At 38.4% G+C, this 14,210-nt stretch overlaps 1 protein-coding gene across 17 annotated transcripts in view; it reads right to left on the bottom strand.

The window, feature by feature from the left end:
• conu (Rho GTPase-activating protein conundrum) overlaps positions 1–14,210 on the bottom strand; it is a 67,319-nt gene that overhangs the window by 1,808 nt on the left and 51,301 nt on the right. For all 17 annotated transcript variants that reach the window (XR_015271060.1, XR_015271058.1, XR_015271059.1 and 14 more), the window contains 3 exons: positions 12,918–13,006; positions 12,580–12,852; positions 11,963–12,524 (listed from right to left, as the gene is read on the bottom strand). Coding sequence is in view for 12 of the 17 variants with exons in the window: in XM_086830190.1 (XP_086686316.1) it covers positions 11,963–12,524; positions 12,580–12,852; positions 12,918–13,006 (924 nt within the window). In the remaining 5 variants the exon portion in view is untranslated. The remainder of the gene's footprint in view (positions 1–11,962; positions 12,525–12,579; positions 12,853–12,917; positions 13,007–14,210) is intronic.

The following is a 14,210-nucleotide window of genomic DNA, read 5'->3' as shown; positions in this document are numbered from 1 at the left end:
TTTTACAAAAAAAATTAGAACATTTTCAGTTTTCAACAGAATTTAATCAAATTTGAGATATAGCCATTTCATATTATTCTACAATTTTGTGTAAAATTTTATGAAAATCGGACGACTATATCATATAGCTCCCATAGGAACGATCGAGAAATTAATTCAATTAATAAGTATAACATTTTCAGTTTTCAACAGATTTTCATCAAATTTGAGGTATAGCCATTTTAAATTACTTAACAATTTTGAGTAAAATTTCATGAAAATCGGACGACTATATCATATAGGTGCCATACAAACGATCGTTAGATGTGGTGCAAAAATGCAAATCTGTGAATGTAAAACTAAAAATAGGTGAATGAAATGAAAGCAGGTATTACTTCATTGTTTTTTAACACAAATATATATAATTTAAATTATAGTAGAAGTTCTATCTGCAAGGGTATATAAACTTCGGCGTGCCGAAGTTAGCTTCCTTTCTTGTTTTATATATTTTTTTATATCGAATGCATTATATCTGAAGAATATTGTATCAAAATTTCAAGTCAATTAAAACAAAATTGACGAAGGTATGAATATTTTTACATTTGCCGGATTTTTGTTTTACACTGTTTTTTTTGTGTGCTTAAAACTTTAAAGATCTTTTCCCACAACTCACGTTTTCAAAGTCGGTGCCAATCAGAACTTCTAAACAACTGCACCGATGCTTTTGAAATTTTAAACACTATTTCTGTATATATTTTGCGAGGTAACGCTGTTTTTTCATAATTTTGATTTTACAATGACAAATAAGACGATCTTTTCTCAAAAAAATCGGGGTTTCACTTCAAAGTCTTCGAAAAAATTCAAAAATTGGAATTAAAAAAAAGACAGCGGTACCTGGGGTATTCTATAATCTAACGAATGAATTCGGATTTCCAATGATCTGGAATCGAGTACCATCCGTTATAGAAATATATTTTAACTGTGTCGTCGGGAAAAAAATCACAAAAATTTTTCGAATTCCTGATTTTGTTCAAAATCCGGTTCGAAGTCCCCTTCTGATTCAGGAGGAATTCGTGTCGAAGTTTTATAAATAAGTTAATAAATAAAAAATAATTTATAAATTGCGCCAGATATTTACTAGTGGGCGGGGGTTCCAGGGATCTTCCACACGTTTTCTACTCTACTCTAAATTCCCCTACGATTACTGCCTGATTCCGAATCGAATTCCTGGCTGATTCCGTTCAGAATCCGGTTCTAAATTCCCTTTTTATTCTGGGGGAATACGAGTTGAAATTCACGAAAAATTCCTAGCGGGATTTCTTACTGATTACCGGATAATTCTTCGGGTAATCCGAATTCAGGTTTTCTTACGTCTACTGTATGAAAATTCCTGGATGACTTGTATGAAAATTCCTTTATGATTCAGGATGGAGGCCTCTCCAATCCAACCTGATTCAGACCTAATTCCAAAAGGAATGGTACTGACGGGATGATATAGACGTTCGATTTTCGTGAAATAAAAACCGAAATTCTAGAATTATACAAAATGGCTAAATCTTAAATTAAATGCAAATCGGTTGCAAATTTAAAAAGTCAAAATTTTCCGATCGTTCCTATGATAACTATATTATGTGATCGTCCGGTACGGCCCGTTCCAACATATGTAAGACTGAGAGGATATAAAAGACTAACTACGAAGATTCATTCAGTTAGCTTCAAAACTGAGAGTTTTAGTTTAGTAAGAATAAGTAAAGTTTACACTTTTGACCAAAAATTGAAGTATTGTTTATGATGTAATTTTTTTGTACTCCATGTCTTCGCCATGTTAGACGTATATCTAGGTGGACGCCGAGAAACGTTAATTCGTTGTCTTGGGAGATCTGCGCACGGTTCAAAGCGCGGAATCCATGTTTGTCTGTTTAGAGTAAACGTGCTTTTTTTTTTTTTTATTTTAATACTCCAGCCAGATAGGCACTTCTTGTTGCACGGACTGGGCATCTGGATCCGCTGAGGATCGTCGCCAAAAGAGGATATTAAACAGAGTTGTTGGGCTTCCTTGTAAAATTAAGCATACACTTAATCTAGATTAACGATCCATACCGGTCTGTATGGCTGGAACCGCTTCTTGCTTATCGAAGACTATGGTTCTTGTTGTCATTGTAGTTGCGCTACAGCCGTTGGAACCGAAATCACAATAGTGTCAAGTGGTATTAGGTGTTTGCTGTAACTTTGCTGCGATTGCAGATTGCAAATGATTGTTGTTGGTGCATCTTCCATCGAAGCTAGTGGTTGTGGGGTTTAGCATTGAAAACTCCATGATGTAGGAGTTGGAATGGGTATACCGGTTAAACAAGAGCGCGCTCTGTTGCTATCAACGGTCAGTAGAGTCGGGTTGCTCTCTGCAAACGTTTTTTCTACATCGCCAGAGCATCTTAAGAAATACGAGCAACTACAATTACGTCCTTTTTTGGATGCCGTTCACTTATTAATTTAAAATAATTTATTGCTGATATTATTCATATCACTTGTTATGAGTTTAATATTTTACTGTTTAGTCTTTTCACACTTATTAAACTACTCCCATATTACTTTAGTATTGTCTCTAATTCATCCCCTTTCTTTAACTTTTCCAGAGCTCGCGCCAATCTTGTCCGCTCTGTCCGGAGTCACAAAGTCAGTCATTTGCAGAAATGATGACTGGGTTCTGGGTGCTCTGGGTTCACTAGAAATGTATTTAGAACCCGCCTAAGAGTGCGGCATAACAGCAGTTTGATAAAAAAAGAGAGGAGGCTTATAGGCCTTTAACCTATCAGGTCCTACCGGAGCTTGCCCGGCGTGAGAACATGGTATCTTAACAATACGAGCACTTTGGCAGGCTTCCCAAAGTAGCCCAGTCTCAAAGGAGCATTAAATATAAGGATTATCAAAAAAAAACTGGCTTAACACGATGAAGCCTTAAAAAAAGATTAGTTTCGTTTAAGCTAAAACTGAATATTATATACGTTTTGGGCATAACAAAAGAATAAGTCTGATTAGAATCCGTAGAGATTGCATAAGTTCTTTGAAGAAAATGAGCAAATAGATCGGTAATTGCCTGATCAATATTTACGATAGTATTTCAAATGAAAGCGAGGAAGGGTTTTGTTTTAGGCTTAAGTTCAGTGCTAATAAAATTATAAAGCTTTTTTGGGTCCTGTGAAAGCTGGACCCTGCAACGGCTTAAATATATATACTGCGCGTTCAGGACGGCAATATTTGACCGAGTTGATATATGAATAGGGCAGTTTGAGAACCCGTGAGATTAAATGAAGCATAAAACCTGAATTTTTTACTTTTAAAGTCGTTTCCTTTACTTCCTGGGCTGGGTCACAGGTGGACCTTTCTAGATATTTGACAGCTCGCACAAAATTTTTAGCCCACAATTGTGAATGCTACAGAAACCACCTAAATCGGTGTAGAAAGGAGTTCCAGGCTAATCCTAAACAATTTTTCTCGTTTGTTAATTCAAAACGAAGATCCCAACTTTTTCCTTCTTGTTTTCATCTCAAAACTGAGTCCGCGTCTAACAAGCCTGATATAGCGAGCAAACCTATTCGCAATATTTTCCAGTCTAGGTACTCATCCTTTGGCTACAATACATCCTTATTCTCTTCCACATTCTAATTCCATTTTCATGCCTGCTATATGCGAAGACGATGTTTTTCAGAATCTCAAGACACTAAAACCTTCCCTTTCTTCTGGTCCTGATCTCGTTCCTAGCTGTGTTTTTAGACATTGTGCTGGTGCTTTATGCCGACCTCTGTCAATTCTTTTTTAGATGTCTCTTCGGCTTTCCTTTTTTTCAGAAAGTTGGAAGTAATCTTTCATCATTCCTCTCCATAAAAAGGTAAGCAAATCTGATATCAAGAAATTACAGAGGAATTGCAAAGCTTAGTGCTATTTTCAAGTTATTCGAACTTCTGATTACTGCGCAGCTGCAGCACCAATACCGGTCAATTATGTCCCCCTCTCAGCACGGCTTTATAAAAAACAGATCAATGTCTACAAACCTTGAATTTTGTGCTGTCATTAGAACCGTTCTTAAATTGAATTCCTAAACGGACCGTTGTATTATAGTTGGATTGCAACATATATATCCAACCGTACTCAACGTGTTGCCTTTAAGCGTTCTCTCTCAAACCGGAATTTTGTTACTTTTGGCGTTCCTCAAGGGAGCCACCTTGGGCCATTTCTGTCCGGCCTCTTTATCAACGACTTGCCTGAAGTAGTTCTACACTCAAATGTGATGATGAACGCAGACGCACACAAAAAGATTTAATATAGGAACAATATGAATAACTTTCGAGTCCAACAATAGCTTCTCTCTGAAACGAATTCAGAGTCCAACAACAACAAATTCTCTCGTGGATGACATCCGAGTCCGATTATAACTGCTCGTGACAATAAAGCACGGCTCTTTCCACCCACTTTTTGTAACGAATAATATAATATAATATCAATAAAACTAATTAAGATACTCTTTCATTGGCTTTGCCTCTACTGTCAAGAGCAGACGTCTACTTCTCCAAACTCTAAACAGAATAAAATAAAAATAATAAATACAAGTAAAAACCTACAAAAACTACCAACAACCGCAAGTGCAAGTACAAGTACAAGTACAAGAGAACTAAAAAAAAACTACCAACGGTACAAGTCAGAGTCGTAGGGATGGGGGACCCCCCCGACCCCGACCCAGCAAATGCTGTACCAACTGGACAGCTCCTGAAATCCCCAGGACCTAAATATCTAATTGTCTCCAGATCTGACCCCGGCCTTGACCTCAACAACGTCAACCCTTTCCTCATTAAAAAACAAATTGATTTCGCCTGTGGTGGAGAAATTGAAGAATGCAAGAAACTCCGCAACGGATCACTGCTCATTAAAACAAAAACATGTACAAGCGTTGAAACTCATGCAGGTCAAAACTTTCGCTCCTACCATAAACGTCACAGTTACACAACACAGCTCTCTTAACTGCACCAAAGGTGTAATATACTCCAACGACTTAAGAGGAATTGAAGAGAACATCATAATACAAGAACTAGCGGCACAACAAGTAACTGACGTACGGAAGATATTAAAACGAGACAACGGCTCTCTTAAAGAGACTGGACTCATTACTATCACCTTTAACACACACAACCTTCCCGACTACAGCATGATTGGCTACCAGAGAACAGCGGTCAGGACCTATATCCCTCTGCCGCTAAGATGTAACAATTGCTATAAATTCGGCCACCTTAACAAATTCTGCAATAACAACAAAATTTGTTACAACTGCGGATCACTGCAACACCTAGACCCATCTACAAACGAAAAATGCACAAGACCCCAGAAATGCACCAATTGTAACAAAGAGCAACAACAAACAAGCCCACACAACTCCTCTAGCAGAAAATGCCCAGTATTCCTCACGCAACAAGAGCTTCAAGCCATAAAAACGACACACAAATGCGACAACAAAACAGCCCACGCAATCCTTAAGGCCCGCACCTCAGATAACACACCGCACTCCTACTCATCTATCATCAAGAACCAAAATTCCCAGCAAAGCGGAACGCAGATGGACCTCAACAACTCAAAGGACCCGGACCCAACAACTACGAAATAACCAGATCACCACCTATATCATACGCCGACATCTACCCCAGCTCCAGTAACAACTTAACCAATAAGATTACACCCTCCACAATCACTAAATCCCCAAACAAATCCATAAAAATCCTACCCCTAAACACACCTAAAAGATTACTTTCTTCCATGAAAAAAGATGCTTAAAAACCTAAGCCATACACCAAAAATAACTCTGACGCATCTAGCGACTCAGGGGAAATGGACACAAATCAAACAACTAACCAAAACATGTTAAATATTATACAATGGAATATCAAAGGCTACAGAAAATACTACCCAGAATTACAAATCCTCATTAAGCATCACCACCCCCAAATCATAGCACTCCAAGAAACCCACCTCACCAATACATCTTCCCTACCAATCCCCATAAACTTCTCTCTATACTGCAGTGACAGCACCAACGCTTTCGGAGGAGCAGCACTATTGGTGCATAAATCCATCTCGCACTCCAATAAAACCCTCAGCCCAGACTTTGAAGCCACTTGCGTCACAATTAATTCAAAAAGAAAAATATATCTCATATGCACATACATTTCCCCCACCAAACAATTCAACATTAAAAACTTAGAAAATGTACTAACCCCTACATCCCCCTCTATCTATCGTACTAGGGGATTTTAACAGCTGGCATCCTTATTGGGGCTCCCCTAGATCCAACTCCAGAGGCAACACAATAGCTAAATTCCTTGACAGATCCGACTACACATTACTAAATGACAAATCTCCAACCCACTATTAGACACACAACACATTTACGCACATCGACCTTTCTCTCGCCACAGCCAATATCGCCCCAGAGATCTATTGGAAGGTCCTCAATGATCTACACGGAAGTGACCACTTCCTTATTCTAATCTCAATGTTCCCTACACATTCATCCCCGAACCTCACATCCAAACCCTCCTTCAATCTTAAAAATGCCAATTGGGACCTCTTTAGAACTCATATTTCCAATCAGTCCACTCATAATCAACCCAGTAGTAACACAAACAAGGAAGCAGCTACTCTTAAAAAAATCCTAATCCAATCTGCCCACCTATCCATACCCCAGAACACCACCTACTCCCTCCCCCACACTGTTCCCTGGTGGAACAAAACTCTAGCTCTACAGAAAAAAAATATAAACCTCAAATGGCGAACTTTAAAAAACAACATCAGCACTGAAAACATAATCGAATACAAAAAAGCTAATGCCATCTTCAGAAAATCCATTAGGGAAGCCAAAAAATCCTCCATCTTAAAATTCACATCTGCAATCCACTCAAACTCCGACCCAACAAAAATGTGGGCGAACATTAAACGGCTCTGTGGAATGTACCCTTCCAAACACATACATAGCATTCACAACCCCTCCACTCAAACAACTTCTGTAGATCCAACCGAAATAGGCAACACACTAGAAGACCTATGGTCAGAAGAGGCAAAGGACTCCAACTTCCCTCCCGAATTCCGCACTAACAAAACTCTCCTTACACCACCCTGTCCCTACCCCTTATCCCCAACAGCCCTTGAAATTGAAAAAAACATTACACTTATTGAACTTAACACAGGCATAAACTCTCTAAAAGGACACACACCTGGCCTAGACCGCATCTCTTATCCTATGATTAAAAATGCACCCATCTCCTATAAGCTTCGAATCCTCCACCACTTCAACAACATCCTAGACTCCCACATCCCCCAATCCTATAAAGCCCAATAAACCCCAAACCAAGCCCAACTCTTATGTTCAACCGGAAAATAATAATAAAAAACGGCACATCCCTCTCCCATAGCTTCCCCCTCGATAATGGTATCCCACAAGGTTCCCCTATCTCAGTCATCCTCTTCCTAATAGCCTACAACTCCCTAACCGACATTATCTCCCTTTCAAAACAAGTCAAGTTCACTGCCTGCGCCGACGACTTCCATCTTATTATCCAACACAGCCGGAACAAATCCGAGAATGGTGCTCATCCTCTGGATCCTCCCTCTCTCTAGAGAAATGTCAAGTCCTACATATATGCCGAAAAAGAAACTGCACAGCAAAAATAGTCACTGGCTCAATTAACATCCCTACCACCGACTCCATAAAAATCCTTGGCCTGACAATCAACAACCGGTACAACTGGCATTCTCACATAAACAACCTTAAAACATCCCTCTCCCGTCCCCTTAACATCATTAAACACCTCTCCTCAAAAAAATACAATTGCAACACCGCCACCCTCATCCAAATCACAAACCCCCTCCTCATCTCCAAAATAGACTACTGCCTACCCATCTACGGGAAAGCTCCAACCTCCATCCTTAACCGACTCAAATCCTCACAAAACTCAGCTATAAGAGCAGCCCTTGGTGCCTTCAGAACAACACCAACAAATAATCTGCTGACTGAATCAAAAATAAGCCCTATTCTAATCAGACAAAAATACCACACTAGCAAACTAGCAACTAAACTGATCCACTCGCATGACTCCCCAATTGGTAAATTCCTCAAACAAATAAAAAAAAAATACAGGTACCCCAGCACAATTGATACAATAATTGACTCCTGCAAATTCCTATCCCTCCATCTCTCCCCTGCTAAAAACTACCCATCCAAAAAATACAACCCAGAAATAATCATAAAAGCCACAAAAATAGGGATGTCTATACCACTACAACAAAAACACAACACCCCCTATAACCATCCACCAACTTTTCCACTCTATAAAAAACTCCCTCCCCAACCATCAATTCCTCTACATCGATGGCTCAAAGACTAACGACATTGTTAGCTGTCCCTTTCTTCCTTAAGAGCCATAACCAACTCCAAAAACCACTCCTACTACCCCAGCGCAATCAGAAACATAATAATCAAACTCTTCCCCAAAATTATACTTATCTGGATCCCAAGCCACATAGGCATAAAAGGGAATGATAGAGCGGACAGAACAGCCAAGGAAGCTTAAAAGTATCCACTCATTCTTACCAAAAACTTCAACTCCAAAGATATCACACAACACCTCAAAAATTACTACAGCCAGATAGAAAAAGATCTGCAAAACCAATGCAACCATTGGTACAAACATATTGCACTCAACACCCCTTCAAACTACTCCCTCAAAACTACAAACCTTAGCAGACAACAACAAATAATAATCAATAGACTACGTCTAGGCCACACACAAATCACAAACACCCACTATATTAATAGAACAATACAAAACACTTGCCCTTTATGCAATAATGCCACAATAGCTATAAAACACATATTAATCGACTGCACTGCACTTTCCCAACACAGAACCTCATCCTTCTCCCACGAAAACCCAACCCAACTCCTCGCAAACCCAAAAACAGAAAACTCTCCACAAAGCCAACCTCACCCACAAAGTCCTTTGTATAATATTAAAATCTGTATATATTTAATCAAGCGGTAGGCCACAGCAGCCAATGCTCAATATCCTATGTTAGCCTTTAGTTTACAACTAACCGCTAGCTTTATATAAATAAATAAATAAATACTCTTTACGGCATAAATCCAAGGTGTTCTCCCTGGGAAATCGGTTTGGGGACTCTTACAGCTATCACGCCTGAACCAAATAAATTTCTGAGATGGATCATGGCCATCCCTGAGCTATCATGGCATTGTAAAAAATTTCCACGGCAACTGTTTTGTTAGCACACATGTATAAATCGGACCAATTATATTCAGATTAAAAATTATTATTATTCCGTCTTGCGAAAACAAAGGACTTTTAGGCTGGACGGTCAGATATATTAGATATTAGATATCAGATATAATAGAGATCTTTGTGTTGCGTCAGCGGCACCACCCTAGGTAAACTGACTAACGTCGAATCCAAAACAAAACAAAGATCAAGCAAGCGCGCTAAGATTTTCGGACTTGGTTGACTTCAGACATCGAAATGTCGAAAAAGCTAGCAATAAAATCATGTTGTGTAGAAGTTGGGAGAGTATTAGTGAAAATATTTGAGGGTCAAATCACAAAACTAGTTCTTATTCTGAACAAGTCCTGCATAGTTCTAGTAAGAGTAAGCCCGATAAATGTTGTTTGTAGTTCTTGTATGCCACTTTAGTCCGTACGGGAGCCAGTTAAAAGACTAGGAAACTCCGCGTTGTAACAGGCTGGGGAAGTGAAAATGTTAAGGTAACCTTCCAGATGCCCAGACTTCCAAAGAAGATAATCAATATCGGACAGCCATAGTCGGATAAATTCAGATCGAGTAATTTTGTGGCCAGGAACAGCCAGGTACACCTAACCGCCAGCTATTTATTTTACGCACGTTTACCGGACGGAAGCGATCATATGCTGCTTGGTTTCCAGAGCAATTCGCACAACCGACCGTCTACGCCAAGCACTGAAGCCAATAAAATGGCATATAGAGCAAAGACCAGACCGCTGTAGATAATAATTCTTTGTATTTCAAAAGTATAAGTATCTTTAGTATCAATTCGCACAACTGACCGTCTACGCCAAGTACTGAAGACAATAAAATGGTTTACAGAGCAAAGACCAGACCGCTGTAGATAATAATTCTTTGTATTTCAAAAGTATAAGTATCTCTAGTAATGTCTTATGATACTGTATTTTTGTAGAAATACCATAGTGAGCCTCTGGCGTCATACTTTGGCTAACATGAATACTTTTTTTTGTCAAGTTGAGAATCTACTGGTTTACTGAATTTCCCTTAGTGTTTTCCCTGGGTAGTAGTCGTGCATGCAAAAACAGCTAAATTTACCAAAAAAAAACATATTTTTTTCCTGCAAGAAAGAGGATTTTCAAAGGACCAGGGTATGGAGAAGGCTGCGCCTTAGCATTCCTTTTTAAAATCGAAGCCAATTTGGGTCGCCAATTCTTGGTTCTCAGGGTCGAAAAACTAGATCTATTATGGGCAAGCTCGCGTACAACAAGAGGCATTCCGTGTAACTGCATGAGTAGGGGTCGAGAAGTGCTAAGTTAAAGAAAATTTTATATTTTGTGGAGCACACTAAACCAACATGTCTTTATTAAAGTAAAGTTTAGTATCAACTATTGTTCTTTTTTATTTAACAGTTAATACACAGTCAAAGGCATTCGGATGAAGCTATCATATTCTTTTGTATGTTCATTTTTATATGAATAAAAATAACAGGAAAGGAAGCTAACTTCGGCCCGTCGAAGTTTATATACCCTTGCAGATTGAAATTCGATCACTAGGAATTAATACAACATAATTTCTATTTTTTTTTTTTTTTTTAGACGTCTGATTTTTATAAAATTAAAAAGAAAAATTCTTAAATAAAGCAATCGATCGTTTATATGGGAGCTATATGATATAGTAGTCCGATTTTCATAAAATGTTACACAAAATTGTAGAATAATATGAAATGGCAATATCTCAAATTCTGTTGAAAACTGAAAAAGTTATAATATTTAATGGTATTCATTTCTCGATCTTTTCTATTGCTGCTATATGATATAGTAGTTCGATTTTCATATAACTTTACACTAAATTGTAGAATAATTTAAAATGGCTGTATCTTAAATTTGTTGAAAACTGAAAAAGTTCTAATTCTTTTTTTTAATAATCCCATTTTTTCCATGCAGCTATATGGCATAGTCGTCCGATCCGTCCCGTTCCGAGTGTGAGTATATAGAAGAATAACTACAAAGCTTCATTCAGATAGCTTCAAAACTGAGACTAGTTTGCGTAGAAACGGGCAGACGGACATGGCTAGATCGACAAGAATATATATGTATACTTTATATGGTCGGAGGTGCCTCCTTCACTGCGTTGAAAACTTCTGACTGAAATTACAATACCCTGCCAGGGTATAAATATATTCATTGCAACTGCAATGTCAGTGCACATGTATAGATCAAACCAATTGAATCCAAGTCAAGTCGGAGATGACTACTTAACTGCGTTGCGAACTTCTGACTGAAATTATAAAGGTATAACAACGAAAATCTGTGTTACAACTAAATTTTAACTTAAAAACATTCCGTCAGTCTTTCCGTGCATATGAAATAACAGGTCTCAGAGACCATAAGGATAGTAGTAGGTGGCATTAATATTTGTTACACCAAAATCGAGATTACTTTTAAATGTAGATTTTTGAACCACAAACTGAAGTAATCAATATAAATAAAATATAAATTCCCTTTTAATTATAATAGAAAACATGGCATAAGTGGCAGACAAGTTGTCTAAAAACTCCTATTAAAAATAACATAATTACTGGGTTAATAGGTAGCATATACCGAAAACAAGTATACTTTATTGAGTAAAAGCTTAATAATATGGCATATATTGTAAGAATGAAGTTAAATAATTACCTTTTGCTTATGCCCAGCAATTCGGAGAATTCCTTCCTCTCGAGTACCACGTCTCATAAGTTCAGTAAGCAAGTTTTCCAAAAAAAGGGGAACTAGGGTAGAATCAGTACCAGTAACTTGCTGATCACGGCGTATGAGGGCGTTTAGAGATATCCCAAAAAGGTTACCCTCCTCTTTTCTACGTCGTCTAAACGGTTTTCGTTTGTCTAATGACACTTGGTTACGATCAAATATGGTAGCAAGTTCCAACCAAAGGGTTTTTTGTAAACGTTTAAGATCGAGTTCGCTTAATAAAACTATGTCTGAGACTAAATTCAAAGAGTTTTCAAATTTGTCAATTTTTTCGACGCCATCTGGACTTAAGGTATCACGGCAATAACTTTCAAAGCTGGGGCCATCCCGCTGTTGCGTAAAATGGCGTTTACTGCACAGATTTTCTGACTGGGCCAGTCCTTTATTCAGATCAATTGTTTTAGATTTAGTCATATACTCGTCGCTAGAATCACCCCAAGATGTATTGTGTTCACTATGAGATTCCCGTAGAAGTGTACCACGTTCACGTCTAAATAAAATTACGATTAGGTTATGGATTTTTAAATATATTTCTTAATATTTACCCGACAGAGCAAGATGGGTCCGAACCAGAACGGTTTCGCTGTAAGTGTATAGTCCCGATTCGTGAATATCCCAGCAACTCAACACCATGCGCAGAATATAATGGAATATCACATCGCACATGGGATCCACGAAATATATCCGCAGAGGTAGAACTTTTAAGCGGCGCACTGGGCGATCGCCTCAACTTCTGTTTTAAATGAGTTCCTTTCAATTGCTCAGTTGTTTTAATAGCGGAATTGCTATTGTTCTCAAAAACTCCAGTAAAATTTGACCTAGTGAAATTTCATACTAGATTAAGTACAGATATAACTTACATGATATACTTAGATATACTTACATGACAGCATTTTGCCACACTTCGACGACTTGTATGGAATCTAGAGAATCTGGAGTTGCACTGCGTGATCGTGTTCCTGTACTCGATTCCTAAATACATAGAGTAATATGAGTAACTTGGTTGACATTAATTTCCTTGTAAGTTTAAGAGCCTAAAAATCTTAAAATAGAAAGCGAGGAAAACGTATGCAATTTTTCAGAGTAAATGTGCACGCTGGCATTCGGCTTATGCATACAACTTAAGAGTGTTGTGTCGAAGTCTTAAATAGATTATAGCCTAATTAAGGAAGATATACATATGTATATTCTTGGACGTTGATGCACTAAGGTCAGTACATTCAAATGGCCCGTATGACACCAGGCACGTGCCTGTTTGGGTTAGGTGTTAGTAGGCGCGATGGAAAATATAGGACAGAATACGAGGAAATTGACTACCGGCGTCCTGCCAGATTGTTAGCTTGCATGCTTACTAAGTGTGTTAGTATTAAAGATTTTAATTTGGGAAGGGTATCTACGTTAGAGATTAGTGTGTACAAACCATTATAATTTGCACATAGCACTCTAAAAGGTTCATGCAGTTCAAAGGAGGTTCTACAGTGGCGCAACACTAGGATCTAGTAGTTCTACATGGTACATGGAAATTAAGCTGACTCAACAAGTCAGCACTTTCCACATCACCATGTATAAGGTTAAAAATAAAGTTTATCCCTAGCATCGTTCTACGATTGGCTAAGGACGGCAAGTTTATTAATAGGAGTCTACTAGAGTAGGAAGGTAATCTTTGGTTTGCATCCCAATTTAAACCGCGTAGAGCGAAAAGTAAAAAGTTCTTTTGAACCGACTCGATGCGTTTACTATGGACGCCGTACTGAGGGCTTCAAACGCAGCATCCATATTCTAGGATAGGACGAACTAAGGAAATATATAAGGATTTAGTAACATAGAGGTCATTGAATTCCTTCGACCACCGTTTAATAAATCCAAGCACACCCCTGGCTCTATTCACCATAGACGAAATATGATCAATAAAGTCAAGTTTTGGGTCCAAACGGACGCCCAAATCGTCAACAGAATTAATTCTTTCCAAAGAGCAGCAGTTCAGCGTGTAAGTAGCAAGCTCAGGAACGACACGAGAGAATGTCATTAGCTCGTCATTTCGAGCCATTTAAGTTTAATAAGTTTACACGGCACCAAGTTAAAATATGTTTGTGAATCCGACAGGCAGGCAACGTCATTGTATTGCACGCAAAGCCGCGTACATAAGCACTCTGGAGTTAGTCAAGACTTTGGGCAG

Source organism: Drosophila serrata, unplaced genomic scaffold, assembly GCF_035046125.1.
Source record: "Drosophila serrata isolate PLE 108 unplaced genomic scaffold, ASM3504612v1 contig_229, whole genome shotgun sequence".
Taxonomy (NCBI): Eukaryota; Metazoa; Arthropoda; class Insecta; order Diptera; family Drosophilidae; genus Drosophila; species Drosophila serrata.
The sequence above is the reverse complement of the archived record's forward strand: the minus strand, read 5'-3'. Positions and strand labels throughout refer to the sequence as shown.